This window comes from Drosophila ananassae, chromosome 3R, assembly GCF_017639315.1.
Source record: "Drosophila ananassae strain 14024-0371.13 chromosome 3R, ASM1763931v2, whole genome shotgun sequence".
Lineage (NCBI taxonomy): Eukaryota > Metazoa > Arthropoda > Insecta > Diptera > Drosophilidae > Drosophila > Drosophila ananassae.
Genome location: NC_057930.1, coordinates 19,539,286 through 19,566,733, shown reverse-complemented (window position 1 = coordinate 19,566,733; position 27,448 = coordinate 19,539,286). Strand labels below are relative to the sequence as shown.

Sequence of the window (27,448 nt, the reverse complement as noted above, 5' to 3'; positions counted from 1 at the left end):
AGGGTGGACCACGAGAAACAGCTGTGGCAGCGAAAAACCAGGGACACACTTTTAAATTGTTTAAATTTATTTAACCCACAAATCCGTTATTAATATTTAATCCACTTTAACCATTTACCTTATTTTACTTACAATTTTTTATTTACGACTAGAAATTGCAACAGCTTGAGTTTATTCTTGCAGCTTTCTCTGTCTGCTCTTTACGATATTTGCACTATAATTTTTTATGAATAAATATTTAATGTAACAATTATTTTTTGGTTTTATTTTTAAACGTTTTAAATCACTATCATTAAGCTTTAAAGCACATTAAGGTTATTTGATATGCATCGGGCATTTAGGGCCATTTAATGCACTTTGTTTTTATTGGGGGATAAATCGATTTTTTTGATTTTTCGGCTCACTCGCAGGAATGAAGTTATTCTCACAACGTTTAATTGAAGGGTTTATTATGGCCAAAACTGGCCATGGTTGGACCTGCGAAAGGACCTTTCTTTTCTGAAGCTAATCAATCGGTTAATTCACTCGATTTGGCCGAAAAAGTTTAAAAAATTTCGTTGGAGAGCAGGACACGAGGAAAGCGCACGCTGTCAACTGAACTAAATTCCTTTATACCAGGATAGACTCTTTACGGGGGTGACTTTTCTCCGACTCCGGTTTAGTGTCATCCAGAGGACATGCGCGGTACCAGATCCGTTTAAACAGGATTTCCCGCCCTATAAGTATGGTTTATAAATAGATGCTTTCTAAAATTATACTTCCTTTCATAATCTTTTAGGATTCAAGAATTTTAAAATATAGTACCATTGCTTTGTCCAATTTATTTACAAACATTTGACTTTTATTTTCATTAAAATTAACAAAATAATCATAATAAATGTATATACGTAATAAAAGTTTTATTATAAATATTTTTTTCATTAAAATTAGGATTATTTTTGAGTCTAGTTCTTCACATTGCTATTTTTATTCATTTAATTTTGAGATATAAATTTAACATCTTTGTGTTTCCGCTTAGCGATAGTTAATCATGATTTGATGGTAAATGTTGTCTATCGTGGGTATGGCGGTGGATGGGGCTTCGTTCGGGGGTTCTCTTTCGTCTGCGGGATCAGCAGGATCTGCTGGTTCAGGTGCCACTTCCGATTCCTGATTTGTAGCTGCACTTGGTTCCAACGTAACATCCTCCTTGGCCGGAGCTTTGGGCTTTTTTCCAAAAGCGAAGCAACCACTCTGCTTGGTAGCCACAGGCGATAGATTATCCTTGTTTTTGGTGCTAAAAAATACAAAAATATGTTTAGAAAACTACTTGAAGTAGTCTAAATATATACTTACAACGCCTTGAGAGCCTCCAGCTTGGGTATGTTTCGGTTGTAGCTCTTTGCCCCGCCCGCCGCCTCTTGGGCGGCCAGCTCCTCGGGATGTGCCTTCTTTTTATGCGTCCGGCAGTTGGAGCCGTTGGCAAAGGTCCGGTCGCAGAAATCACAGGAGTATGGCTTCAGGCCCGTATGCAGGATAAGGTGGTTTTTCAATGCCTTGGCCCGTTTGAACTCCCTGCCGCAGTAGTCGCACTTATGCTGCATTTGATCGGTGTGAACCAGTCGGTGGCGGTTGAGGGTCGGACGGGAGTTCAGCTGCATGCCACACTCGGGACAAATGTACTTGTGCGGATCGTGCGTCTCTTTGTGGTGCTTCAGGCGGGTGGCGGATTTGAAACATTTGCGGCAAATCTCGCACTCAAAGGGTGCGTAGTCCGTGTGCTTCAATACGTGCTCCTTGAGGGCACTTATCGAGTGCACACCCACGCCGCATTGCTCGCAAATCACAGGGCGGGGTCGCTCGTCCAGGTGCATGTACTGCGAGTGATATTGGGCGGACGCACTGCTCGTGAACTTCTTGTCGCAGCGGTGACAGGAGAACTGCTTGCGGTCTGGTAGGGGCAGGTGTCCTTGCTGGATGTGACGCTCCAAGCCAAAGCGCGTGCGAAACTTTTTAGAGCACTCGGGGCAGGTAAGCGAGTCAATACTTTCAATCTTTCCGTGATCCTGCCTCAAATGTCTGTGCAGGGTACGGGCATGGGTATAAGTTCGAGAGCACTCGCTGCATTGGTGCTCCTTCTCGGATTTTTCTGCCTTTTTTGGCGACTGCTCCTCGACAGATCCTTGCTCACTGATACCGTAGGCATCGCAGAGCTTCAGCAGAACAGCTTCTTCATCCTCCTCTGCCGGTTGCTGGTCCTCCTCTGTCTCATCTATCACCTGATCCTGCTCCTCCTCATGCTCTGGCGCTGGCAGCTCTAAATCCTCCTCCTCCTCGTCCACCTCATCAGTTTCAACGGTTGTTAGTGGATTTTCCAACTCAAATGTTGACTCTTCAGAGAGTAGTCCTTCCCGCATGTCAAGTTTTGGCTTCTCGTCCACATAATGCACCTCGGCTTCCTCTAGCAGACCAAATCGGGAGCGTAGTTCCTGCAGATTCAAGGCATCTCGCGCCCCAGTACTTTGGAGGATACAGTAGAGCTTCTGCACTCGGGTGATTCGGTCCGAGAAATTCACCAAGGAAGTGACCAACGTGAGACATTCGCTGCATATGACTTCCGGTAGATCCTCGCCGCGGGAAATCTGAAACATAAGAGGTTTAGCTTTTATGATTTCTCTATTAGAAAGGAGTGGACTCTGACTCACATTTACCCAAAAATACTTTCCAATGGCGGTGGCCAATGAAAGATCGCCGGAGGGCCCGTCTCCAGAGTTCTCGTTCTTGAGGAAGACGTTCATGTTGCCCTGAACATCGTCCTTGGCGCAGAGGCGGCACCACAGCCGCCAATCGCTGGCGGTCCTTGGGGTAACTTGCTCCTCCAGCTGGGCGGAGGCCATCGCAGAGCTCAGCAATCGGTTATAAATAAATTCCCGTGCAGCGTAAACATATTGGACGAAGGCTGGATCTTTAATGGAACCGGAACTGGAACTGGGGGGTTCGTTCCGGGCAATGTTGCCAGATGTTGCTATACAACTAATAATTAATTTCAAACTATTTCAAATAAATTAGTAGTCCAGCTAATTAAAAATTTCAAACTTTATATTTTTTTTATATTATTAAAATAATTATATTAAAAATCAGAAAATAAGCCAGCTTATCTGGTAGCTCTCATTTCAATCTCCTCCTGCGGTCATACTAACAGCTGGGCAACATATTTTGTTTATTTCCTATTGTGAAATTAACGGGACTTTTATAGTTACTTTTTGAAAAATGTTGGAGGCCCGATTAGGACAGACCCTTCTTCTGAAAAAGATCGTGGAGGCACTGAAGGAGATAATCTCCCAGGGGACACTTGACTGCAGTGATTCTGGCCTACAGGTGAGGCCAAAACCCCAAAAGTTTTTCTTGATTATGAAAATTATTTAAATCTTTAATTCTAAGCTTCAATCCATGGACAACTCGCATGTCTCACTGGTGGCTCTGAGTCTGCAAAGCGATTGTTTCGAGAAGTTCCGCTGCGATAGGAATGTGTCTCTCGGGCTTGACCTCAAATCCCTGGCCAAAGTTCTTAAGTGCGCCAACAGCGACGACACTGTCACCCTCAGCGCCAGCGATAAACCGGACAAGTTGCTCCTCAGCTTTGAGGCCGGAGAAAAGGAGCGTACCGCCGACTATGAACTTAAGCTGTTAAATCTGGATGAGGATCATCTGGGAATACCTGACACCGAATACTGCTGCACTATTCATATGCCATCCGCGGAGTTTGCCCGCATCTGCCGGGACATGAGCATGTTCAGCGAGTCGGTCACGATTGCGTGCTCTAAACAGGGCATCAAGTTTTCGGCCAACGGCGACTTGGGGTCTGCCAATATAAAGCTAAGTGAAGGAAGCAAGGGCGACGTAACCATCGAAGTGGACGACCCCCTGACACAGACCTTTGCTGGAAGGTATCTGAACACATTCACCAAGGCCACACCCCTCACGGAGCGCGTAAAGATTTGCCTGTCCGCCGAGGTCCCCCTGCTAGTGGAATATGCCATCGAAGATTATGGTTACATTCGTTATTACCTGGCTCCAAAAGTGGATGACGCTGATGTATAAATAATTGACTGACATCGAGTGCAATATTTTTTAGCATTTAAGAAGCTTGATCTTTTTATAACAAACTTAAAAAACAATTATATAATATAAGTACGACATATTCGATTTTTGGGAAAATCTTCTGGAGGACCCCCTTCGAAATGATGAAGAATGCAAGGACGCCCAATATGGCTCCCAGGGATAGCTATGTCTTTTCCAATTTCCATCCGATTCCTGAGCGGAATACCTTAATCGATTTGTAGATCGATTCTCCATCATTCTGCATCAAAACCCAAGAACAAAATATTTTTTAGATTTTTCTTCAAATTTTGTGGGGATCCCCTTCGAAACGATAAAGAATGCAAGGATGCCCAATATGGCCCCAACGGATGGCTATATCTTTGCCAATTTCCATCCGATTCCCGAGCGGAATACCTTAAACGATTTGTAGATCGATTCTCCATCATTCTGCATCAAAACCTAGAAACAAAATATTTTTTAGATTTTCTTTAAAATTTCTGGGGGATCCCCTTCGAAATGATGAAAAATGGATTGGGATTACCATATTGGCCCCAATATGGTAAAAATATTGATTTGATTTTATATTTAAAATCTTCCTAAAATCTCTAAGTTAAATAGAAAACTATTTATAAAACTTAATTTTTTAGTTACGTTCTATTCAAATAGCCCTAAAGATTTTTATGGTCACACCGAGAATACACCGGGATAAGTTGGCAGCGCTAATTTTATAGCAGAACCAAGTTGACAACCCTGGACAGGCGCAAATGCTGAGCTAAACAAAGCAGAAAAATACAAAAATTGCCAAGTAAAAAGGCATTGACGGCGATCTGATGGACACCGAGGAAGTTAAAAGGGGCCGTGGACGTGGACGCGGCACAAGAGCGCGGGGACGTGGGCGAGGACGCGGTCGTGGTCGTGGCAAGAAAATCGACGAGATCGTAGCCGCTGATGCCGCAGCAGCCCTGGCAGCCAGTAGTGCCGCCTTGGAGGACAGTCCCGGTGGAGTGGAGCACTCCGAGGATGCCGCCATGCAGGACTTGGACAAGGATGCGGAGATGGAGGTTGCCCCCGTTCCAGAAGAACCCTCCCAACAAACGAGTGGCGGTGCTGAGATGACAGTTCCACCGCAAGTGCCACCACAACTTCAGCAGCAAGCGGTTCCACCTGTTCTAAGCCAGACAAGTGAGTGGCAATATATCTAAATAGAATATATATTTTATTAGTGCTCTTCTGAACAGTTGACATGGAGGCGGACATTTCGCAGCTGGAGGCTCCCACCTTTACCACACTGTCGCGCGGTCCCCCCGAGCCTATGCTGCGCCTCAAGTGGAGTCACAAGGTGAGCCTAATTGGAGAGAAGGTGCTCAACCCGATGATTCACTGCTGCGACCAGTGCGACAAGCCAATTCTCGTTTACGGACGGATGATTCCCTGCAAGCATGTCTTCTGCCTCAAGTGCGCCCGAGCTGAACCGATCAAAAGCTGTCCCCGTTGCAACGACAAAGTGCTCCGCGTAGAACAGAGCGGTCTGGGAACTGTTTTCATGTGCACACACGGCGGTAGTCGCTACGGCAGCTCTGGCTGCCGAAGAACCTACCTCTCGCAACGGGATTTACAGGCGCACATCAACCACAGACATGTGCAGTTGCAGCCGCTTCAACCGCTACAGCCTCTGCCGCAGGTGGAACAGCCCCTGGAGTTGCACAAGCAGCGCAAGGCGAGTGGTAGCTATGGCTCCTAAACTAAGCTGTCCTGTCTATAAAAAATGCTTGCCCTTGCAGCTCTCCGAGTCGTCTGTTCCCTCGTCAATTCCCAACTCCAACGTCCGCCCTCTAACGCGCCCCCCACCCCCAATCGGTAGTATACCGCCGCCGGGAACCATAGCCACCCAAAATGCCATCCACGGCAACCACTCAACTCTGACGCTGGCGAATCTGGCGAGGATCAACAACGCCAATGCCCAGGACTGTCACCAGGGTAAGGCCTCGCTACACCAGACTTTGAAGAAGGGTCAGCCTCACCATTCCGAGTCGGTGGCGGATGCCTCCTACTACAGCAGCGTGCTCGCCTCGTTCGGCAGTACAGCAGCCGCGGTGGGAGGCTCCATTGCGTCTGGTCCAATGTCCAGCGGTGCTGGTGGCGGTGGGGGCGGATCTGGAGCCGGTGGCTCCGGCGAAACGGGAGTGGGCGGATCGTGGCAGCAATCGCAATACTACAGATAAGGGACAGACCCTAAGCCCACGGGTGTAGCTTTTTACGCAGGCGCGGCTATTAGTTAAGATTGTAATTGTAAGTTAAGGATCAATAAAAAGAATTTTCAAAAGTGAAGAACGAGAATTTTTTTAAATGTACTTAAAATGCCGCCCAATTATCAAGTTATCGATAAGCACCGATAACTAATTTTTTTCAATCAGTCAGCTGAAATGCAAACAGTAAACAAATCTAGCGCCTCGTCCAATTGTTGAATGAAACATTAGCATAAATACAAAAAGAGTGACACTCCGGTGTCAGAGGCGTAGTCTAGAGCGCCGGCGAGGTGGAAATCTGATGAACTCTCTGAGACATCCACCGTGACGAGGGCAGGGCCAAAAGTTGCGCTGCCACCAAAAGTGAAAGTTGGTCAGAAGATGATGAAAATAGTACTGATCAGTGGAAAGCGCAAGTGCGGAAAGGATTACATCTCCGAAAGGCTCCATAAGACGTGAGTATTTGTCCTGAAGTATCATTACAAACAATATTAAAAGGCCAAAGATCTATTTAAAGAGTATCATTTCTTTTCCACTTCTCAGGTTGGCCGAACGGGCACAGATTGTTCGCATCTCGGAGCCCATCAAGTCGGAGTGGGCTCGCAAACTACAGCTGGATTTGGCTGCCCTGCTTAGCGATGGTCCTTACAAGGAGCAGTACCGCCGAGACATGATTGTTTGGAGCGATGAGGTTCGGTCTCGGGACTACGGATACTTCTGCCGAGTGGCCATGGAAGAGGCATTGGCCCGTCGACCGACACCTTACATATTGGTCAGCGATGTGAGGCGCAAAAACGACATCAGGTGGTTCCGGGAAACCTATGGCTCCGACAAGGTACTGACTGTGCGGCTCACCTCCCGTCCAGAGACCCGCAGTGCCCGAGGATGGGTCTTCACGGCGGGCATCGACGATGTGCCGTCCGAGTGCGATCTGGACGACTTTGATGGCTTCGACGTGGTGGTGGCCAACGACAATGAGAATGACCAGGAGTCTATTGACCAAATACTGGAGACGATGCAACTGAAGTAACTGTGAATGTGAAGCTTTAGATATTAACTACTCGAATCAAGCCCTCGGCATCAGCGTATTTTTGATAGAACATGTATTTGGCACGGTATGAGTGTATTAGATAATGCTAATATTATGCCTTGTGAAGGAATGTAGCTAAGTTTGTACTTAATAATTTATAAACTGGAATTAATAAAATGGAGATGGTGTGAAAAGTATATTTGTTTGTTTAGGAATTAGGATTAATTATTAAGAAGTTTGAATGTTTATATTGTTTATTATTAACTGGAATAGTATGTTCTGCGCTGATTTTATTGCCACTTTTGAAAATGTTTATTTGAATTCTGAAACCGTTTCCTCGCTTCCAGCTGATCGGCATAGTATTTTCGAGTATTTATTCTGCGGTATTTTTTATCGCGCTAGACCGAAGGTTCAGCGGATTTCATGTGCAGAGTCAGTCGGCAAGCGGTCACACCAACAGCCAGTCCAGAAAATAGAAGAAAAAGAAACAAGAGAAGAAAACTAAATTGGACGGTGCAGACGGAGAAGAGCCCCAAAACGCAGAGCAAGAAGCGAAGGAGTCAAAGTTAACCGAACAGCTAACCAGAGAACAACCGGAGATCAGAGGCCCCATCCAAGATGTTTGCCAGCAAGTTGGTGATATGCACGGCACTTTTAATGCTGAGTGGATCAGGTGAGATATGAGAAAAAAAAAAGAAACGAGAAACTACACGACCCCTGCGCTCCCCTTAAATAAACTGCGTCGCACTGGAGGCCTTTGTTCAATTTGCTTATTCATCGCAAATTATTTTATTTTTCGTGTGCCATCTCGCTTACGCTCACGTAACCAGCTGTTGTGCTTTTTATCTGCGAAAAAAATAACAAAGCACGGGCGATTAAAAAAGGGTTGTCTGTCGTTTTGGGGATTTTAGCAGCGACGACGACGACGAACAAAGGTGAAGAGAATAATTTCAGCCTGTTCGGTAATTATCCAGATTTATCATCATTTATCTATTGCCTGGCAGTTCTAACAAAATGGTGGATATGTGCCGTTGCATTTGACGCCCCCCTAGAAACAGGGGCGCCCCCAAAAAGGGAGCTGTAGGGTATGGGGACACGACATCCTGAAAACCACCTCCCTCCAGAATCAACTACTGTCTGGATGTATTCCGGCTTCCCCTATTCCAAAGCCATCTCTTGTCTAGCCCGCAATTATCTTTGATTTGCTTCTAAATTGATATTTATTTAACTAAGTTCCATGCCCGCCCGCTTATCGCCCTCGTAATTACTAATGCCGAGTACTACCCCTCGTTTTAGTTTTTGTCACTTGCAGTCTCCGATTTCTTGCGGTCTGTCGGCTAATTTTCCATTGTGTTAATCTCCACATGCAGGCGCACTATTTTCATTTGATTTCACAACAAAATGTGGCACACACCATACACTATTAGCCGATGGAATGGAAAAGTTACAGAGCGAGTGTCTCAGCTGGTAGCTCAGCCATTCTGCCGATAAGAATTTCGATTCAGGGCACCGCAAAAAACTATTACAAAAATATATAAACACATTCCACTTAGTATATGAGAGATAAAGCAAGTTGTAGAATATTTTTCTTATCTATATAGTTTTGAGAATTTTGCAAATGTATCTGATATGCTATTAACTTTCATCTAATAGATAAAATATTCTTGACAACGCCGTATATTGTTGCACACCTCTTGCATGGCTGGGGCAAATAAATCTTATTACCACAGACCATTCATTTTCCCAGCATTTTCTTCCTCTCCACGCCAGAAAATTGTATTACATGTCTAAGGCGCGACACGCCCTCTTTCCTCCCGTCTGTCTGCCTTTCTGTGTGTCTGCTTGCTTAACTTGCATTTAAAGGTCATCTCTCTGGACTGCATTACGGAATGGCATTGAACTAGAACGGGTGCGGAAGGTGGGTGGGTTGGATGGTTGGATAGTCGGCTTGACTTAGACCGCATTCACGTACACAGCGTCCAAACAGCGGATGTCGCACAAAAGAAATTAATATTAAATTACTGTTTATGAGCACAAATATTCCACTAAGCTAAATCGATGATTCACTTAGTAGAGGGAAGAACAACGCCAGAGGGTATTTGTTTTCATTTCGTTGCACTGTTGCCTGAAATAGTGAAAACACATGACTTCTCCGTAGGGAACAGAAACCTAGATAAAATTGCTGACATGCCATGGAAACTGGGAATTGGCAATCGCAAAACAGGAAATGTCACAACACCATGTTTTTCTTCATAAAATAAATGTTCAAAATGATCTGAATTATGTTATTTTATTAATCCATTATCACTAAAAGTGATTCATCGAATGACGAGTGACTCACACCATTCAGCGACTGTAAAATCCAAGTCTGGATAAAAACAAAACAAAGAGGTACAAAGTCGAGGCTACTTGTTATCTCTTATTTGCATAGTTTCTCACAGGTTGAGGATCCAATTGCAGTTCATTAGCCTTTAGTTTTCTTGTCTTTCTTCTAAACAAATAGAATCTTTATTGCTTTTTCTTATAATATGTATCTATATAATTGTCACTTTTATCTTTCAGTCCTCTCTCAGACTTTATTATCGTTGAAGGATGCTAAGATCGGGGAAGAACACCCACCACCAGAGACTACCACAACGTTTACTACCACAACCACAAAGCAAACGACGACGACCACCACAACTACCAGCAAGCCGCCAACTCCGGACACCACCACCACCACAACCACTCCAAAGACGACATCCACACCAGCACCAACAACGAGCACCACACCCGCTCCGGTACCAACCACGACCCATGCCCCCCAACCATACCCAGAGCCATCCGTGGGCACATGGAATGCCACGTGCATTCTCCTCAAGATGGCTGCTCAGTTCAACTTTACTTATGAGACCAAAGGTGAGAATACGGAAAGCTTTATCTATAAAATATAAATTAAATATTTATTTTTTATTTACTTTAGATGGAAATTATTCCCATGGACTTCTCAATGTTCCAAGCAACGCCACGATCGGAGACCATGTGTGCGATACCAAGACTATTCAGTCCATCGAACTGATCTGGGGCTCCAACACTTCGGTGGAATCGATCACCCTTCAGTTCACCAAGAAAAATGATACCGTTGTGATGTCCCAGATCCTGATTCATTTCACTGTGCCCGTCGATGACTATCCCGATGCCAAGGGTAGGCTATATCATTCTAGATCGGTTTAAGATTTTATTTATTTTTCGTACCATTCCAGAGGGCCAAACTATTCAGATGTTACATAACAGCACTGGCGATTTCAAGACGCCCGAAAAGATGTCCTACCATTGCACTCGGGCCCAAAAGTTGAACATGACCGAGACTGTGGACTCGAAGAAGGAGATTGGTTGGATCAGCGTTAGCCAGGTCCAGGTGGAGGCTTTCCTTTCGAAGCAGGCCAACGGATTCTCAACGGTGCACGATTGTGACAGCTCCGAGACATCGGACGTTGTGCCCATTGCTGTCGGTATCGCTCTGGCCGGCCTAATTCTGGTTGTTCTCATCTCGTATCTGTGTGCCAGACGCCGTTCTAACGCGAGCGGCTACATGAGCTTCTAAGGGAAGCGCATCGGCCGTTTTATTTTGGGGATAGATGGATATGATGTGGGGCAGGAGAGAAATGGAAAGAAAGTAAAGCGTTAGAGAGAAAATTAAGATTGATTTTGATAATTGGAAGCAGTCTGTGAGTATGAGAAACGATCCATTTTGTTTTGTACCATTTGATTTGTAGGAGTTATTATTCGTTTTCTTATGTATCAGCAGAAAACGCGCTGGAAAGAGCAGGTCTAAAAAACAATGGGGCGGGGAAACAATAGTCGATGATATATCAGAAGAAGTATGATCTGAAACTCTGTTTATGTATTTGTAACTGTCTGAAACTCTGTACTGTACATTGAAATTAGATTACTCCGTCGTGTCTGTCACTCTGAAACCTTTCTCTTAAAAATTACCAATGAGGAGCCCAAAATTTTAAACTTGTAATAGAAGCACATAATATTTTACTCAAATAAATCAATCACGTAATGTAATTAGCGTGTCATTCGAGAAAGGTGAAAACGGGCGAGAAACTCGACGCTTTGGCTGATAAGGATGGTTAATTACGTACTTTAAGCAAATATTGACTATACGAAATGGTCAAATTTTCAATAGAACGGTCATCATTTTAAATTCCAAACCTAATTATATCAGAAGAAAAACGATTTATGTATTATTGGCCTTAAAAGCGTAATAAAGATAATATTAAAAACTAAAAGTTTCTTTATTTAAAGTTTATTTTTTAATATTTTCATAAAATATAATAACTTCAGATTCTAGATGGGCAACAGGCTCTCGGCGTTCATTTCTGCATCATCGTCGGAGTCGTCTCTGCTCTTTTGACCTCGGTACATGCCTGTTCGAGGACGTTCCGCCGGAGGTCCCAAAGGATCAAACTGTTGAACTGTGGAATACAAAAATATTAGGAAAGTCTTCAATAGTTTATAAGGATGGACATACCGGAATACGTTGCAGGACTTTGCGTATATGTCATGCTCTTGGACAAGTCGCTGTTCTCCTGGAACCGTTCCTCATTCGATGGACGAACTGTTTAAAAATTTTAGTTAATAAATTATATTAATGTTAACATACTTATTATATATTTAGAATTATAAAGGTAGAAATGTATAACCTCTTTCTCTTATCAGTCAACTACTTGGCTGCGAAGTTTTACTCACAAATGTGTGTTAAAATAGATGGATGCGAATGGAATTGAATGACTCACTGGCCCACAATAAACCGAAAGTGTGTGAACTTATCGCAAACTTATCATAAATAAGTGGGAATAATATTGTTTGAAAAATTGTAAATGATAACTTTGAAATATTAAATCAATTAAACTTCCTGGTGTCTCATGGTCAGAAAAACATTGTAGTTCATAAACAGAGATATGGGAGTAATATATGATTCATACCCCTCATCCGGCTACTGGAGGATGTGGCTGAGGAGAGACGCTGCTGCTGATAACGCTGTTCGTTCTGACGTTCCTGCTGCTGCTTGTGGAGACGGGCATAGTCATTGGCATACCGCTCGTGGAGATCGGTCAGGCCCAGGGACTTGGTCACCTGCATCAGGGCCCGCACACAAGTTAGGTTCTCCGGGAAGCGGGCATATATTTTTTGGAACATTCCCAGATACTGCTTGGGTGGCAAATACGAGTTACGGAAACAACTGGCGATGCGTAACATCAGGTTCGGGTCATTGGGATCGGCCAGCACAGCTCGTTCGTAGTAGTAGAGCGCCTTCTCCGTGGCCTGGAGCTTTATGTAGTAGGAGCCGATGGAGCTGGCAATGCTAATGTCGCTCATGTTGATGCGATAAGCCTCATTGTAGTATTGATTCGCCTCCTGGTGATCCTGGATTTGTTCGTAAAGAGATCCTACCTTTTCGAAAAGCCGGGAATCGATATCCGCAGCGGATATGCCCAGAACCTGGAGGTACGCTTGTAAGGCTGCTCCTGGAGAGGCACTTGCCTAAAAAGAAGGATTTTATCATATTCCTAAAATGAAAAATATCAAAAATGGCACCTTAAATCCAACTCCTAGGCGACGTTCTTGTAACTTGGCCAACTGATAAAAGACATGGCTATGTTGCACGGAATGTGGCACCATCAACTGAGCCTTCAGCAGCTCAAATCGCTCCTCGGCCAGCTCAAAGTCCTGCTGGGCCAAAGCCACCAACCCTAGATTGTAGTTGGCCTCAAAGTTGGTCGGCTGGAGCTCCAAAGCCCGCTCCAATCGATCTCGGGCAGAGCTGAGGTTCTGTTTCTTCAAATCCACAATGCTGGCATTGATCAGTGCCATTGGACTAGTCTCCAGGGCTCCAATCTCCTGCAGCTGGTTGAGGCAGTGAGTGGCCATCTCCAGGTTGCCCAACTAAACGAGAATCACAGGACCATGAATTAAATAAACCATGTTTCACGTAGGATTCCAAAACTCACACTTATGTAGATGAAACTAAGATTGGTCAGGGCACTGGCTGTCATAGATCCTTCGCTTTTGCGGTCGTACATCTGCAGGGTTTCGATGGCCTGGGTCACATCGTTTTGGCGCAAATAGACCAGGGCCTTGTTGAGCTCCAGTTCGTTGGCCAACCAGGCCAGATTTGAGGTCTTGATGATCTCAATGCACCAATTGTAGCCTAGAAGGGGGTATAGTGAGTAATATTAAGCCAAGACAGAACTCCAAATCCTCACCATCATTATAGTTCTCCTCGATTATCGGCGAAATCAAATCAACAATCATTGTAATGGATCTTTTCTCCGCATTCCTTCTATTTTTGGTGTACAAGGCCAGTTCGTCCGTCTTGATAGCTTGGAGCACATACCGCTGTTTCTCCTTGGCTGAGGTCTTGACGGTCTCCTGGACCTTCTCGTAGGTGCCCCCACCCTCGGCATCGATAACTGCCACATCAGCGCCACCATTATCCTCCCGATCCAAGGACTTTTGCAGATCCTGAACCCCTGCCGCATTTCCAGCCTGCTGTTGAAGTTTCAGGATTTGACTTTCACTGTCCAGATCGGTCTCCGTTTCCCCGGCCTGGACATCGCACAGGCTGCGAAAGGCCGTCTTGATCTTCTCCACATCTCCCAGGGCGTAGTAGCAGAGCACCAGATGGATGCCACTCTTGATGTCACCCCGCTCCGACATGATGAACTCAAAGCTGGAGGCGGCATCCGAATAGGAGCCCATGCGGACGAACAGTACTCCGATATTTTCGGTGATCTTCAAGCGCAATTGACTCAATGTCTTCGGGACCGAGTCAAGGGCCATGCGATACATCTTGACTGCCTTTTGGTAGATCCCCATCTTGTAGTAAATGTTTCCCATGTTGATCTTCAGCTGGTTGACCTGCGGAAACATTTTGTTTTTGGTCATAATGCTGTAGGTGTTGAGGGCCTCGATGTGCAGGTCGTTTCGTTCATATTGCTCGGCCAGATTGAAAAATACCTTGAAATGGAACAGTCAGGTAATAAAAGATATGGAAATATAATAACTATTTTACCGCATAAGTTAAATCAAAGTTGTGGTAAACATTTTCTCCTTGTTGATCCCGAAATCGGTGCAATGTTCGATCCAAGGAGAACGCTTCCTTGGCTTTGTTTAAAGCCTCTGTCAGTGAGGACTTCGAATCAGGACTAACCTCAACACTTGATCGAGTGGCAGAACTTTGCCAGGATAACACAATTGAGGATTCTAGAAGCTTTACAATCTTGGCTTCCAGATTCTTGTATTTGATTTGAGGACTGAAATAGATATCATAATATATTAAAATAAATTTTAAAGGATATTTTTATCCTTTTTTACTAACTTGACTTCCTTGGCTGCATCTACAGCTGCGTTGGCCGACGAAAGGGTTTGTTGTTTGGCCTTTTCGAGGAAAAATTGGTCGAATCTTTGGCCAGCAGAGCCACTGTTATTGGCCGCATAGCCCACGGCTCTCACCGCTGTCGAAGGCCGGGCCAAGGCAGTTTTGTCACCTCCAGTCCGACTACTGATTAGATTTCCTCGCTTAATAATAAAACTTTAAATTTATGTCTTCTTAAATCTTATTCCAAAATGAGAACTTACCGAAAAAAGCTGTGATGTTGGAGGTCGGGGTCTGCCGGCCGCTGTGGGTGGCGGTGGAGGAACTGCATCTGTTTCGCTTCTAGTTTGCTCCGGTGTTTGCTGCTCATTTGTGGTCATTTTTCCTTAGTTTATTATAAAAATTACCTTTAAAACATTTGCTTTCTTAGAATTATTCTGACCGTCTGGGGGTTGGCATTTGTTTTGGTCGTCCGCGATGGTTTCCTTGGAGATCCGGAACATAGCTAACATACATACATATGTAGCTGACAGCCACCACCTGCTGCTTTACAATATACTTATTGTTACAATACTATACAATACACTTATAACAATATACTTATATTGGCTATTGTAAGCCTATGGCTATTGTAAGTATTGTACTTATAAATTAAAATTTGTAAAAAATTAAAAATAAAAAATTAAGTGTAATAAAAAATGTTTTAAAATTAAAACACCTGTTTGAAAAAATCAAATTATTACTTCTAATTTGACTCCTCGATGGCGCCTCAAAATTCTTGTAACGAATGTAAATGTAATATGTAAGTTTCCAAATGTAAAATTTCTCAACTGATGTGGAATTGCATTAAAACATTAATCAAAAAGGGCCTTCCCGCTTAGTTTTTCCAAAAATCTTTTATTTTTGGTATCCTAATACTGTAGAAAGACTTTTAAAAAATATAACTAGAAAAAAACACATTCAAGTAGAATTGAAAGCGGAAGGAGATCTGCGTAAACTGTGTTTAAAGTTCAAGCAAAGTTTTAATTTAAATTGAAATGCTAGAGTGCAGTTGAAGCGAAACGGTTGAGGTTGCCTGGCTGCCACCTTGATTGACGCAATGAATGATTGCCGGGAAAGAAGTCCTGGTGCAGGAGTGCCTGGTGCCAAGTTTTCAACTAGGATTTATGCTCCTGACAGAGTTGGTCTGTCACCCTGCCAATAAAACCAAAGCCAAAGTCTACGACTTTGCAGTGCCCTTTCTTTAAAACTACGACAGCCAAGTAGTTTTCAAGTCCCGATTTGCGATTTGATTTTTTTTATTACTATAATTTATATTAATAATCTGAATCGAACATTTATGTTCCAATAACAAATACACACAATTATACAGCGCGTGGGAAACATTATAATCATACAAATTTATGTGTTTGTACAAAAAAAAAATTTATTCTTAATCCATTACTTTTATTTTTTTATTATTATCTGGTCACAGAGGTCACTAAAACTTGCTACACACGAGTTTTTGTTTCAGATAAGATACTTGAGGGTGGCTTGTCTACGAAAAATCACTAGGCATCAGACTTTATTGAAACTTTCTTAAATTTAGAACTTAAGGCATATATATATTCATATAGGTTGTCCCTTTTTTTGGAAGTTCGTATATTGACGAATCCGCTCCCCGTAGAACTCAATCAATTCCAAGACCTAGGGAAATCTATAAGGTTTTGGGCCGAGGTTGAAAAATTTAGTCGGTTGGTGATAAGAAAGCTATTCTAAATAAGCTTCCATAGGTTTCGCGGGAATTAAAAAATCAGCATCCAAACAGTCAAGTTTTGTGAGGCCCACGGTCAAGACACCAAAATGAAATTTGAAATTTTAATAATTCTAATCGTAATTATTGTTGTGTCATCGTCAACATCCTTGGGGACTTACCTAAGAACACCACGTGCGGTATGTTTATTTTAGTAAAGGAATTTAATTAAAGGATTCAATTCAAGTAACGTTTCTTTAGCCCCAGCCACAGCAACGCATATGTGGAGGAAATTTTACAGCAATTGGCTCCAAGTGCTACTATATTGAAAAGGATAATGCCCAAGAGTGGCTTAGTGCTATATACCAATGCAGCCGAATGGGCGGCCACCTAGCAAGCATTGAAAGTGTACAGGAGCTCGATGCCATCAGCAAAGAGCTAAAGTCCAACTCGGAATACTTTGTTGAGAAAACATATATACCGGGGCGTCATGGTTTAGGGGAAAATCGTCAAATAGAGCCAGGTTTACAAAAAAATATTACCGGCACCTGGAACTATTCCTATGAATGCACTGTCATCAACTCTTCTGGTCGAACCGGCACTGCAATGGGTTATTTAAATAGGTTATTTGTTTGTGAGAAGAACGAGGAACCAACCCAGGAGCAGAAGCAGAATATAATAAAATATTATAAAAAAATTGGCGAAAAATACTATTACATTGAGAACTCAGACCCGGCACAATGGAATATCGCCTTCCATGTATGCAAAGATTGGGGTGGCCATTTGGCTACTCCGAGAAACGAACTGGAATTGATCAACCTTTCAAAAATTCTAGAGCCCGGCATACAATATTTGATCGACCTTAATGATTATCTAGAGGAAGGTCAATTTATGTCCGTAACTACGGGCTTAAAAAATAATTACGTTTCCTGGGCAGCTGGCGAACCAAATATGGAATTTGGAGTGGGAAATGTTGTCATTGAAAAAACTGAATTGGGTACTTATATGCGACATGTTCCCCACCAATACCCATATTCTTATATTTGTGAAGCATCCATTTAGATTGATACAAATTTTGTAAATTTCCATTAATAAAAATTGCTTAAATTCAAATTAAATTATTAAACCTCGTTTCATCTTTCATTCCAAAGTAAATGCAAATACAATGTTGTTTTTGATTTTAGCCCGACGCGAATTAATTGGAGAGCTCATGGCCTTTAGTTGTCTGTTGGGTTATTCCTTTATTAATGATTATCAGTGTTCTTCCAGACAATCTCTGATAAGAGATATGACTTTTCTGGACTTACAACAGGCCCTTGGTATGTTGTTAATTTATATTAATTTAAACCCACATTTCTACAGTAACCTCAATCATTCGAAGACACTCGCTGATTGCGATCGAATGCTATGGACCATCGCAGAAAAACGGCTTTGAGGCCAGAAGAAGAAGGCATAAACCCGACGTGATTTATTGGTAAGACACACACGAAGACAGACTTGTCCGCATGAATGGCATTATACTGGGAGTGGAGGGCCTGAAGCAACTATTTTGTAAGACGAAGTCTCTGGCCAAAAAGCTCATAATTGCTATTGGGGCAGTTGAACTTTGGCTTCAGGAAGATTTAAAAATGATTTAAAATAAAAACACTTATTTGAAAAAATCAAAATATTACTTCTAAATTGACTCATAGATGGCGCCTCAAAATTCTTGTAACGAATGTAAATGTAATATGTAAGTTTCCAAATGTAAAATTTCTTAACTGAAGTGGAATTGCATAAAAACATTAATCAAAAAGGTCCTTCCCGCTTAGCTTTTTCATAAATCTATTATTTTTGGTATCCTAAAACTGTAAAAAGACTTTTAAATAATATAAGAAAAATAACAAATTGTTTTATATGCAAATAAAGTAGGTCTCAGCTTATAAATTATGATCTTGACAATGTTTTGTGTTTAAAATGAAAAATGAAACAATTGATTTGATAGTTGAAGCCTTGATAATGAAAACTGCCTCCAGCAGGAGATTCCCTTACGGAAAAAAAAGAAAAAATTGGTTGCCGAAAACGTAGGAATATAATGATAAACACACATCCGACTATATGGGCGGCAGCCTTGCGGGGATTACCCCACACTATCGTTTCTGACGTTTTTACGACGCTACTTTGTAACTATGCCGGACTGCCCGAGGTGAAACAAATTATAATATGGTTGTGCCGGAGATATGGAATGTATTTCACCGTCTCGCCCTGGCTGTTGGGCATTCCACGACGAGAAGATGCGTTGGGTGACCTCGTCGTATACTTGATGCTTAACAGGGAACTCTGGTTAATATTTTCCCGCTTCTCATCCGAGCCAGGACCTTTCCGTTTTACTTTCCTCGTGTTATCGCTGACAATTTAGCTGGAGTAGAAATAGAAAAAAAAGGGGGAACACCCTGACACCAAACGAAGTGTAATCTGATTGCATTTGGCAGAGGCACAAAGAGAATGAGGTGGCTTGGGTTCAAAGGAGAAGAAGTAGGAGGTGGTGCCACGTCATGTCGCCTGCCAAAGGCATTTTGCTTAATCAAACGTCGTTCTTTGTGTCAGCGCGATTCTTGCCTAGCCTACTTCCAGGTGTTGCTGTCTATTGCTATCCTTCCACATCTTCGACGACACTCAATGAGTCAGTCAGTCAGTCAGTCAGTCAGTCAAGGAGTCAGTCAGTGGGCCAATTGCCTAGATTGATTATGTCTGCTTTAATCTGGTTAATGTTATCAACAGTTTTTTGGTTTAAAGCTAGAGAAATACTTCAAAAATGTATTCTATTTAAGAAAACTTAATCCTAATTATAATCCTAAGCCTAAGCAGATTATTAAAGTTATGCAAGTTCAAAATGTTTCCAAAAATGAGACTGAGACTCTAGTAAGTGGAATTCCCTTTTTCAAATATAAATCTAATTATAAAAGTTTTTAGAAAAAATGTGATGTAAGTGTTTGGTCTTCTTTGGAGTCGATTGTGGTCGTGAAGAAATTTTGGTCAAAAAGCCGACAAACAATCCTGTCTCAGGCTCATCCCATGTGAGCTTGTCGCGACTGAAAATAGCACGTATGGGTGACGGGGGAGAGTGAATTCCATTGGCCAAGCCAACATACTACCAATATGACTTAAAGTTTTTGGCTAAAATTTACTTTAGAACAAATTAAAAGTTCAAGTTTTCTGCCTCGATGGGGTCCACTGAGCGTGTGAAGTTTTACAAGAGATGGCCGAAAGTTGTCCCGCTTTTTCACTCAGCTCCTCAGCCCTTTCTCCGCATTTCGCTGACTTTCTTTTCGTATGTGAGTGTGGGTGTAATAGCACTCAATATTGTACTTTGCCTTGTAGTTTATGCGCCACCGCACAGTCATCAAAGTTGGAATGGGATCGAGACGCAGTCGTCTCTCTGGTCGCTCAGATTGGAAAGTTTTCGATTGTTTGTCATTGTGCTGGAATAAAGCATATATCCTACATATATCCTTCATCCATTCCGATTCCCTCCCACCAATACAGGTCAGAGGGTGGTCTGCTGCAAAGTTGGCGTGTAGCAATTACCCGCCGAAGAAAGGGCCAGGTGGCCGAAAAGTGACTTGATAAATGAACAGCCGCCTATGAAAACTATGTTTTTCACTTAGGGAATTACTAGACAAATTTTTACAAAATTTTAACCTCACTACCTTTAGCAAAAACAAGCAATCATTTGACTTCAACCCAATGACCAATAAAGCATGTTCACACCAAACAATGCTTTCGCAGTCTCTGTTTTTACCAAGCAACAATTTAAATAAATATGCAAATTGCAGAGTCCTATCAAAAGAAAGAGACTTTTCACGAAATGGTCGAGATTAGTGGAAAACTTTGGAGGGCAGAGTAGCCCCAGATAGCCCAAGAGGTCTCTGGCCCGAAAGTTCCCGAATGCATCGCAAGAATCATCTTCATAATCATAAATGATAAATTGTGAATTCCCCTTGGCCATGTCAACATTCGTGTCCCTTTTTTTTCCGAGTTCTTCTATAATGGCAGAGAAAAAAGCAAAACAAAATAAATAAATAAGCTTTCGAAGCCAAGAAGGCGAGACGGACGAAGGCAAAATAATAAAAGAAAACACAACAATCATATTTTTATGGAAAATGCAAAATGCCAGACGGCAGGGAAAACCCACAGGACCTCGGACTTCAACTCATTCGCAGCCTTTGATGGAAGGAAAAATGTGGTATGCTAAAATAAAAATATACACTTTTCCTTAAAGTTAAATATGTTTTTAAAATGTTGAAGATATCTCAAGTGTAATAAGATTTTAGGTTTTAAAAAAAGGATGGCTTAAAAAAATCTCAGTCTTCCAAAATATCTCTACTAGTTTTTAACGTAGTTTTCTATTGGTCTTAGTATTAAAAAAAATGTCATAAAATATATACCATATTATAGAGTATCAAAAACTACAATAACCTCTAAAATTTATGAAGGTGGCGATGACTCTGACGCTTTGGCTCCTGTTGTGGCCGATAAAATGATTTGCGTACAAATTGGTTGGGGCGAAATTCGATTGAGCTGTGGGAATATTCAGCGTCCTTTTGTTAACCGGGTTAACGCGCAAAGGGCGAAACAAGAATGGCGAAGAAAAAAAAAGAATAAGGCCGAAGAGCAACAGCATCGGCCACAATGGGGATAAAAGAATTGACGGCTAGCAACGCTTCCTAACTTGGCTAAGAGCTAAAACCGATTTGGTCTGTGGGCGCGTAGCCGAAAAAACTTTGTGCCGAAAAGAAGTTGGGTGAAACTGAAAACTCCAAAAAGCTTTTGTGGTTATTGCAATTTTTTTCGTCTCTCCATTTTTCTTACAATTCATTTTCTTTTCACTAAGGATCCGGGGAAGGGCAGAGGAATTCAGGGGGAGACGTAACAATCACTGATGCTGCCAAATATGCCGGAAATTTTTAATGATTTCCGCTTGCAATAGTATACATTCAGTTGAGGCAGTTTGGCAAATGAAAACAAATCGCCATTGCTGAAGTCAGCAAAAGTCGTATCTTCATCTTTATTCCTTGGCCAGTCATTAAATTCTCTTACAGTAGTCCTCAAAGTGTCCAAAAATTATTGGGGAAGCCGGGCAGTATCTTTGGATATAGAAATCGATATGTCATCATTAGTTCCTTAGCTTTTATCTTGCTCGAGAGTTGTTTTTTCTTGAAGTGGCACAGGAAGAATATCCTGGTGACTCTCTGATTGCGGAAAATGGAAAAATAAGGTCAATAGGAATATTTTTTTAATAACTATTATAAAATTATAATTAGGAAAGATTTCTTTACATTGGTAATGTTTTTTTCATTACCTTTATAAAATTAACTAGAATTTCCTTTAACTCGGAAAAACCATGTTGGTTTATTGCATTTTTAATTCTGTGTGTCACTACAGGATATGAATCTAGGTCTGTTACTATTGAAACCGTATTTTCTCGTTTTTAGACACTTTTTTTAGACACCGAGTTTTTTCTCTTCAATTAGCTTAATTAATTTAGCTTTTAGAGTGCTAAAAGTGACAAAAGTTACCAGAGACCAAGCCCGTGAATAACGAATTCGAAAGGACTAAAAAAATCCTTTTGACTGCGTATGCGTTGATATTTGTACCACGGAACCATGAGAGCATTGCCAAAGGGCGCATGTGGCACGTCACATTTATCCAAACATGTTTGCTTACAAAGAAAAAAAAACTTAGTAGAGCAGCCACAGGTATCTTCACTTAAAAGGTTTATTTTTCAATTTCTTTAAATGCGAAATGCATAAATTAAATTATTTCATATAATTTTAGGAACAAATGAAAACTATCTTTCACCGCAACGAATTGAAACACATTGTACGCGAATTTATTTTCAACTTTGATAAAATGTTGAAAACTTTTACAGAAAACTACAGGAAAACTGCGCCAGTTTGTACCACAATGTAAGCTTTACGGAAAATCTAACTTATTCCAGTGAGAATTTAACCTGGCTTAAATTTTGTTAGCCGGCAAACAAAAAAATATGCAAATTTGAAAGCAACCACCAGAAGTGGCTGGCAAGTCCGGAAGTTGACACTTAAGTTTATACATAGATCCAATAAAAATCACATTAGCCCGCCGGCGGAAGTTCGTTGGCCACCAGCGAGCTGACACTAAAATATGTTTGCAAAGAAAATCCGGTCGACACTTTTGGGGTAAGGCACTTAAGGTTGCCAGCATCTACGAAGTTGCCTTTTCCCTTTTTGTTCCGCCAAAAAAATGCTAATGATTACCCAAGTCCGGGTATTGGCCAAGCTCAAGCAGGGAAGTGGAAGTCCACGGCATTGAAATCACAAAATGCTTTTAAATATGTTTTACCTGAAGGACATCGCTAATGGTTTTCGATCTTTATTCCTAGCTCATGGATACTACATTGCTTTAAAGTTTGAGAATCTTATTTGAAATGTTGACTAAATATTTTAAAATAATATTACCATTGTTTAGATTGATTAATTCATATTTTATGGGTAAGCAATTACAAAAGTGACAGTTTCTGGCGCACTTTGCTAGGCGTGAAGGGCTGCATAAAGGATATGACTGGCAGTTGCTCCTTTGAGGGGGTAAAGGACCAATTATGCGCACATTTCATGCATAAGAAAATTCAATTCCACGTTCATTTGCACATGCAAATCAAATTTATTTGCGGCAAACACTCTCACCCTGGCACTTATGCAGGCGGTGGCGGGACACATTCAGGACATAGCCTTGTCCTGGCCAGGGCACCAAGTAGTAAGAGCCATCACACTGCACACTCTTTGTGGAGTTGGCCTGGCGTCGTCAGACTTGCAGCTAAAATTTTCTCAATTTCTGCCGCGAACTTTGACAACGCGGTGACTGATGAATTTTCCGCGAGCCGGAAAAGGGTTTTTCCCCTCAAAAGAATCTTTTGGGGAGATTGGTAAAGTGAATTCTATTAGAACTTATATGATATTTCGGTTAAAAAAAGTTAAAAATTAAAAATGAATGAAATTACTTACGGGTGGAGTTGAAAACAAAAAGATTTAAACAATAGTTATTCCAACTCGTTTATACAGACCACTCTTGGTCTGTTCCACTTCAAATGCTGCCATGTTTGTGACATTTGTCATTGTCCACTCGAAAACTGACCGAGCCAAGGACCCTACATTAAACTCGTATCATTTTGGACTTGTCTGGAAACACAATGCCAGCCGGAGTCGGACCACTTGAAAGCTTGAATAATTAAAAATACAATATTGAAGTGCAAGCATCTGGCCAAAAAGCGGGATATTCGCGTCACATACAGTTGTGTGGAAGTTTGCATGAAGCTCTTTGGGCGCCTGGAGAAAGATGGCCACTTTGAGGGCAAGGGGTTGCTCAAAGGACACAGCACATCCTGACCCTGCTGGACTGCTGACAAGTTGAACAAACAATCGGAACAGAAGGACATGCCAACGCCAACAGGAGAAGTGGCAAGGAATGTGAGAGAGTAAAAAGAATGCATCCCGTTTGGGTCGAGAGTCCTGATTTTGCTTCGAGCAATTGTGTACAAGAAGGAGGAAGGATGTGTGCTGGACTGCGAGTGCTTATGGGTTAAGCCAAAAACAAACTATAGAGACTACTTTTGCGATGAAAGACAGGGGAAAGAACGTGGTCTGAGCTAATAGCCACTTGACAAGATCACACAACTCAAAAATTAAGAATTGATAAGAACTAAAAGATATGTTTCTAAGCTCCCTAATTATCTTCAAATATATAAGCTAAAAAATTACTCCTTTTAGTCTAATACATTATTACTAAGCTGGCCCTTATAAGTAGGCAATGAAACATGTATTCTGAAATGCAATGCTTTTGATAAGTACCAGGTATAGATTGTTTCTGAGTTTGTTCGGTAATGCCTTTTTAGGGTCTATTATTTTTCGCAATATTTAATCTGGCTGTCATCTGTGGCCAAGAAAAAACAATTTTACTGACCACTTGTCAACGGCTTTTGGTCGCTTTACTGGCAGTTCCCCTGATGTTGCTACTGCCACAGTTACTGTTTTATTTATTGTTTGCGCTCATTTGAGTCAATTACGAGAAACGGAGATTGTTAATTGTTTTGCTTCTGCTGGCTGTTGCTCCAGGTCCTGCTCCACGTCCTGTGGTGGTCCCTGCTCAAGTCCAAGACAAACAGGACTGGACCGGCGGACCGGTGGAGTGTCCCCTTCAGTTTATTTCATATTATTTGCCAGCCTCTGAGTTGGCTCTTTGTTTTTGCCCGCCAGTCGGTTGTCTGCTGAGTTTTGTTCTGCCACATTTGGCATTTGCTCTCTGCTGTTTCGGCCCTTGTTTGTTTTTGGCCAATAAACGAGCCATCTCTGCGAAAGTTCTCATACTAGAAGACTCCTGGGTCGCGTTTAATGGCGCGTTTAACATTTCATTCGGTCATCATTGTCCTTCCAACTCCTGGAGGAGGACATCCTCCACATGGTTCTACTTGGTATCTCGTCTTTGCTGTTGACTTGTTGTCCTCGCTTGCGTACTCTTTAATTGACTGTCAGTTCATTGAGGTAAGTTTTAATTAATTTTCCTCTCCCATGCTAGACAAGAGCTGGCAGGAATAGATACATATAGGCGTTGTCTAAGCACTTTGTTTCCTTAAGTGGTTACATAGAAGAGGAGCACTTGATAATACATCAATATCCTTATGGTTATAATCGTTGTCATAAAAATTACCATGAAAGGAAACAACTTATCCCTTTCACACACTGCAAAGTCAGCCGCAGTAAAATTATTAATGACTTTACAAAGAAATAAATCGAAATTAAAGAGTTTCCTACAACATAGCTTATAGCTTCCCCATAGAATTAATTTTAGAAAAACAATTTGAAGCTCGGTGCCATAAATTTATTCCATTACTTTTGATACTACTTAATAGGTACACTGGTCCGCCAAAATCCAAGAATCAAATTTCAGCCACTTGTATAAAATTGCAAAAATGTCTAGAAAATCCAATTAATATCCAATTTTTTTCACATCTGGACTTAATCCGCTCGATTTTGTAAACATTTAAAATACTGCACCACTCTTGCAATGTTCAACACACTTGTGACCTCTTTGATTTGAACTCCGGATCTCCACATACCAATTTAAAATGAAATTTTACCAAAATAGCCTTAAAATTTAATCACATATAAAAAGGGTCAAGTTTTAGGTGCAATAAAAACCTAAACATTTAAACGGGGTATGGACACTGAACCTGTAAGAGCATTTCATAAGTTTGTTATAAGAAATGTAATTCAATAAAGTTATTACCAATTTTCCATGGATTACTCGTACTGATGAAACTCTCTGATTTATAACTTCCTGAATACAAGTTACTCTTCTTATGGTATTGTTGTCCGTCTTCACCTTAAAGCAATCCTATGCAAAATAGGATTATTATTTTAAAATTTTTATCTTACCCATATGCAAGTTTTTCATGCTTTCGGCAACTCTAATGTTTTTGCTTTGCCGTCTTTCAGGTTGAGGTGATGGTATAGTGGGAATATGATCATCATCCACTGGCCTCTTTGGACACTCCGGTCGCATCTTCTTCTCAGACTTCGAGTTCTGGACCTTTTTGGGAAATCTGGTTTGCCAATACACCTTATGCTGATTTTGCGGCTTGAAATCTACATAGCTGTTGGAATTCATATCTTCACTTTGGCTGTGTTTGGTTGGTGCCTGCTGAATTGTCTCCGCGACGGAGACGTTCTGCGCCAGAAGATCGGTGAGCTTTGAACTTTTCTGGGGCTGCGATTCCTGTGCATCCTTTACCAACTTCAAGGCATTTCGGTTATTTAGGTAGTGGGCTCTGAGGGTGTCATTGCTGCGACTTAGCTGGGCGGCAGCTTTCTTCAGTTCGATAGTCCTGTCATGAGACGGCTTAACAGCCGTCTCGAAATACAAGCTAACCGGCGAGTGCTTTGAAAATGACGAAGACTTCGGGATATTTTTCGCGACATCGCTTACAACACCACCTTCTTCAACTACTTTCTGCGGCACGCTATGGGCATTTCGAGATTTCTGACAAACGAACACAACGACTGCCAGAAAAGAATTTGTTTAGATTGATAGAATATTTAGATTTTTGAAATTTTTTTTAAATTTTTTGATTACCATTGCGCCAGTTATTTATATTTTTCGAAATATTTGTAACACCATCAATTTTATTGAAAGCCATCTTAAAACTTTTTAAAAATTTACAGGCACTAAATTTTGCGATCAGAATTTGGATGTAGTTGGGCACTGAATGAAAGTACAAATAACAACTGCCCACAAACTCAAAGGCATCTGGTTTGAAACTTTTTAATTTTTGCGACGACTACTTGGTTATGCTTCATTAAAATGGGCATTTAGATGGCTTTCGGTTAAGTCCAATACAGAAACCAATAAGGAGGTTCTGACTGGTAAATTGGTCCTGAACATTATTTAACCAACCATTGCCATCATCATCGAATCGCAGACGTGCCTTCTTGTTTCTCGTTAAGAAAAATTACTCACGCATAGGTTCGGTTCGTCCTTTTTGGATAGAGAAATAAAAACAAAAACGAGACGACTGGTTGATTTTAAGAGCTGTACTGTCCTTTTGGCTTGCCTTTGGTTTGGTTTTGATTTTGTTTCCTTTATATACCATTTTATATAGCATTTTATATAGAATTTTGCCATTCAGTGTCCGTGTATCGCCAGTCTCCTAAGCGCATTAAAACTTTTTTCCACCTTTTCCATCGTTGTTGGCCATCCTTGTTGTGTATTCTTTATTTTATGTGCACTTTGTCGAAAGCACATCACGTTTTGCACCTGATTTGCTGACAATCCTTGAACATTCTAAACAGAACCCATCAAAGCAGAGTCCTAATTCTCGAAACCTAAACAAAAAAAAGGACAGAAAGCTCTTCACCCGACCTGCATACATAATTCTTTCATAATAATTGAGATTAATCGTCTCTGGTGGAAAGTCATTTTGA

The 27,448-nt window shown here is 41.6% G+C and overlaps 9 protein-coding genes across 9 annotated transcripts in view; 5 read left to right on the top strand and 4 right to left on the bottom strand.

Annotated features, from left to right (window-relative positions):
• Positions 1–638, bottom strand: part of LOC6497253 (tyrosine-protein phosphatase Lar) — a 113,735-nt gene extending 113,097 nt beyond the window's left edge. The window contains exon 1 of the mRNA XM_044716423.1: positions 133–638. The gene's annotated coding sequence lies outside the window, so the exon portion shown is untranslated. The remainder of the gene's footprint in view (positions 1–132) is intronic.
• Positions 639–935: 297 nt separating this feature from the next.
• LOC6497252 (zinc finger protein weckle) lies at positions 936–2,977 on the bottom strand. The gene is made up of 3 exons (XM_001962432.4): positions 2,685–2,977; positions 1,336–2,621; positions 936–1,276 (listed from the first exon to the last, which is right to left on the bottom strand). Exons 1-3 carry the CDS (start codon positions 2,874–2,876, stop codon positions 1,015–1,017), a joined length of 1,740 nt encoding a protein of 579 aa, XP_001962468.1. The 5' UTR covers positions 2,877–2,977; the 3' UTR covers positions 936–1,014.
• A 183-nt stretch (positions 2,978–3,160) lies between these two features.
• On the top strand, positions 3,161–4,185 carry LOC6498288 (proliferating cell nuclear antigen 2). Its single transcript, XM_001962433.4, has 2 exons — positions 3,161–3,357; positions 3,421–4,185. The coding sequence occupies exons 1-2, from the start codon at positions 3,250–3,252 to the stop codon at positions 4,078–4,080; spliced, it is 768 nt and encodes a 255-aa protein (XP_001962469.1). The 5' UTR covers positions 3,161–3,249; the 3' UTR covers positions 4,081–4,185.
• A 599-nt stretch (positions 4,186–4,784) lies between these two features.
• LOC6498289 (E3 ubiquitin-protein ligase Hakai) lies at positions 4,785–6,408 on the top strand. Its single transcript, XM_001962434.4, has 3 exons — positions 4,785–5,262; positions 5,319–5,797; positions 5,862–6,408. The coding sequence occupies exons 1-3, from the start codon at positions 4,911–4,913 to the stop codon at positions 6,300–6,302; spliced, it is 1,272 nt and encodes a 423-aa protein (XP_001962470.2). The 5' UTR covers positions 4,785–4,910; the 3' UTR covers positions 6,303–6,408.
• Positions 6,409–6,474: 66 nt separating this feature from the next.
• LOC6498290 (probable phosphomevalonate kinase) lies at positions 6,475–7,968 on the top strand. The gene is made up of 2 exons (XM_001962435.4): positions 6,475–6,781; positions 6,870–7,968. Exons 1-2 carry the CDS (start codon positions 6,708–6,710, stop codon positions 7,354–7,356), a joined length of 561 nt encoding a protein of 186 aa, XP_001962471.1. The 5' UTR covers positions 6,475–6,707; the 3' UTR covers positions 7,357–7,968.
• On the top strand, positions 7,729–11,633 carry LOC6498291 (lysosome-associated membrane glycoprotein 1). The gene is made up of 4 exons (XM_001962436.4): positions 7,729–8,029; positions 9,919–10,254; positions 10,319–10,540; positions 10,599–11,633. The coding sequence occupies exons 1-4, from the start codon at positions 7,975–7,977 to the stop codon at positions 10,937–10,939; spliced, it is 954 nt and encodes a 317-aa protein (XP_001962472.1). The 5' UTR covers positions 7,729–7,974; the 3' UTR covers positions 10,940–11,633.
• LOC6497251 (intraflagellar transport protein 88 homolog) lies at positions 11,085–15,222 on the bottom strand. The gene is made up of 9 exons (XM_032451463.2): positions 14,986–15,222; positions 14,726–14,925; positions 14,420–14,660; positions 13,611–14,364; positions 13,356–13,555; positions 12,943–13,290; positions 12,330–12,888; positions 11,876–11,962; positions 11,085–11,819 (listed from the first exon to the last, which is right to left on the bottom strand). Exons 1-9 carry the CDS (start codon positions 15,100–15,102, stop codon positions 11,692–11,694), a joined length of 2,634 nt encoding a protein of 877 aa, XP_032307354.1. The 5' UTR covers positions 15,103–15,222; the 3' UTR covers positions 11,085–11,691.
• Positions 15,223–16,507: 1,285 nt separating this feature from the next.
• Positions 16,508–17,572, top strand: LOC26514086. Its single transcript, XM_014906811.2, has 2 exons — positions 16,508–16,654; positions 16,716–17,572. The coding sequence occupies exons 1-2, from the start codon at positions 16,565–16,567 to the stop codon at positions 17,514–17,516; spliced, it is 891 nt and encodes a 296-aa protein (XP_014762297.1). The 5' UTR covers positions 16,508–16,564; the 3' UTR covers positions 17,517–17,572.
• A 7,759-nt stretch (positions 17,573–25,331) lies between these two features.
• Positions 25,332–26,760, bottom strand: LOC26514824. Its single transcript, XM_014906891.3, has 4 exons — positions 26,601–26,760; positions 25,904–26,527; positions 25,755–25,850; positions 25,332–25,698 (listed from the first exon to the last, which is right to left on the bottom strand). The coding sequence occupies exons 1-4, from the start codon at positions 26,662–26,664 to the stop codon at positions 25,667–25,669; spliced, it is 816 nt and encodes a 271-aa protein (XP_014762377.1). The 5' UTR covers positions 26,665–26,760; the 3' UTR covers positions 25,332–25,666.
• Positions 26,761–27,448: the final 688 nt, after the last annotated feature.

Coding starts and splice junctions, on each gene's coding strand:
- LOC6497252 (XM_001962432.4), bottom strand. CDS start 2,876: ATGGCCTCCGCCCAGCTGGAGGAGCAAGTTACCCCAAGGACCGCCAGC. Junction 2,622..2,684: donor GAAAGTATTTTTGGGTAAAT/GTGAGTCAGAGT, acceptor CTTATGTTTCAG/ATTTCCCGCGGCGAGGATCT. Junction 1,277..1,335: donor CTGGAGGCTCTCAAGGCGTT/GTAAGTATATAT, acceptor TGTATTTTTTAG/CACCAAAAACAAGGATAATC.
- LOC6497251 (XM_032451463.2), bottom strand. CDS start 15,102: ATGACCACAAATGAGCAGCAAACACCGGAGCAAACTAGAAGCGAAACA. Junction 14,926..14,985: donor CAACATCACAGCTTTTTTCG/GTAAGTTCTCAT, acceptor TTTATTATTAAG/CGAGGAAATCTAATCAGTAG. Junction 11,963..12,329: donor CTCCAGTAGCCGGATGAGGG/GTATGAATCATA, acceptor ATTTTTAAACAG/TTCGTCCATCGAATGAGGAA.
- LOC26514086 (XM_014906811.2), top strand. CDS start 16,565: ATGAAATTTGAAATTTTAATAATTCTAATCGTAATTATTGTTGTGTCA. Junction 16,655..16,715: donor ACCTAAGAACACCACGTGCG/GTATGTTTATTT, acceptor ACGTTTCTTTAG/CCCCAGCCACAGCAACGCAT.
- LOC6498290 (XM_001962435.4), top strand. CDS start 6,708: ATGATGAAAATAGTACTGATCAGTGGAAAGCGCAAGTGCGGAAAGGAT. Junction 6,782..6,869: donor TCCGAAAGGCTCCATAAGAC/GTGAGTATTTGT, acceptor TCCACTTCTCAG/GTTGGCCGAACGGGCACAGA.
- LOC26514824 (XM_014906891.3), bottom strand. CDS start 26,664: ATGGCTTTCAATAAAATTGATGGTGTTACAAATATTTCGAAAAATATA. Junction 26,528..26,600: donor TATAAATAACTGGCGCAATG/GTAATCAAAAAA, acceptor CTTTTCTGGCAG/TCGTTGTGTTCGTTTGTCAG. Junction 25,699..25,754: donor GAGTAATCCATGGAAAATTG/GTAATAACTTTA, acceptor ATGCTCTTACAG/GTTCAGTGTCCATACCCCGT.
- LOC6498291 (XM_001962436.4), top strand. CDS start 7,975: ATGTTTGCCAGCAAGTTGGTGATATGCACGGCACTTTTAATGCTGAGT. Junction 10,255..10,318: donor CTTTACTTATGAGACCAAAG/GTGAGAATACGG, acceptor TATTTACTTTAG/ATGGAAATTATTCCCATGGA. Junction 10,541..10,598: donor TGACTATCCCGATGCCAAGG/GTAGGCTATATC, acceptor GTACCATTCCAG/AGGGCCAAACTATTCAGATG.
- LOC6498289 (XM_001962434.4), top strand. CDS start 4,911: ATGGACACCGAGGAAGTTAAAAGGGGCCGTGGACGTGGACGCGGCACA. Junction 5,263..5,318: donor ACCTGTTCTAAGCCAGACAA/GTGAGTGGCAAT, acceptor TCTTCTGAACAG/TTGACATGGAGGCGGACATT. Junction 5,798..5,861: donor AGTTGCACAAGCAGCGCAAG/GCGAGTGGTAGC, acceptor TTGCCCTTGCAG/CTCTCCGAGTCGTCTGTTCC.
- LOC6498288 (XM_001962433.4), top strand. CDS start 3,250: ATGTTGGAGGCCCGATTAGGACAGACCCTTCTTCTGAAAAAGATCGTG. Junction 3,358..3,420: donor GCAGTGATTCTGGCCTACAG/GTGAGGCCAAAA, acceptor TTTAATTCTAAG/CTTCAATCCATGGACAACTC.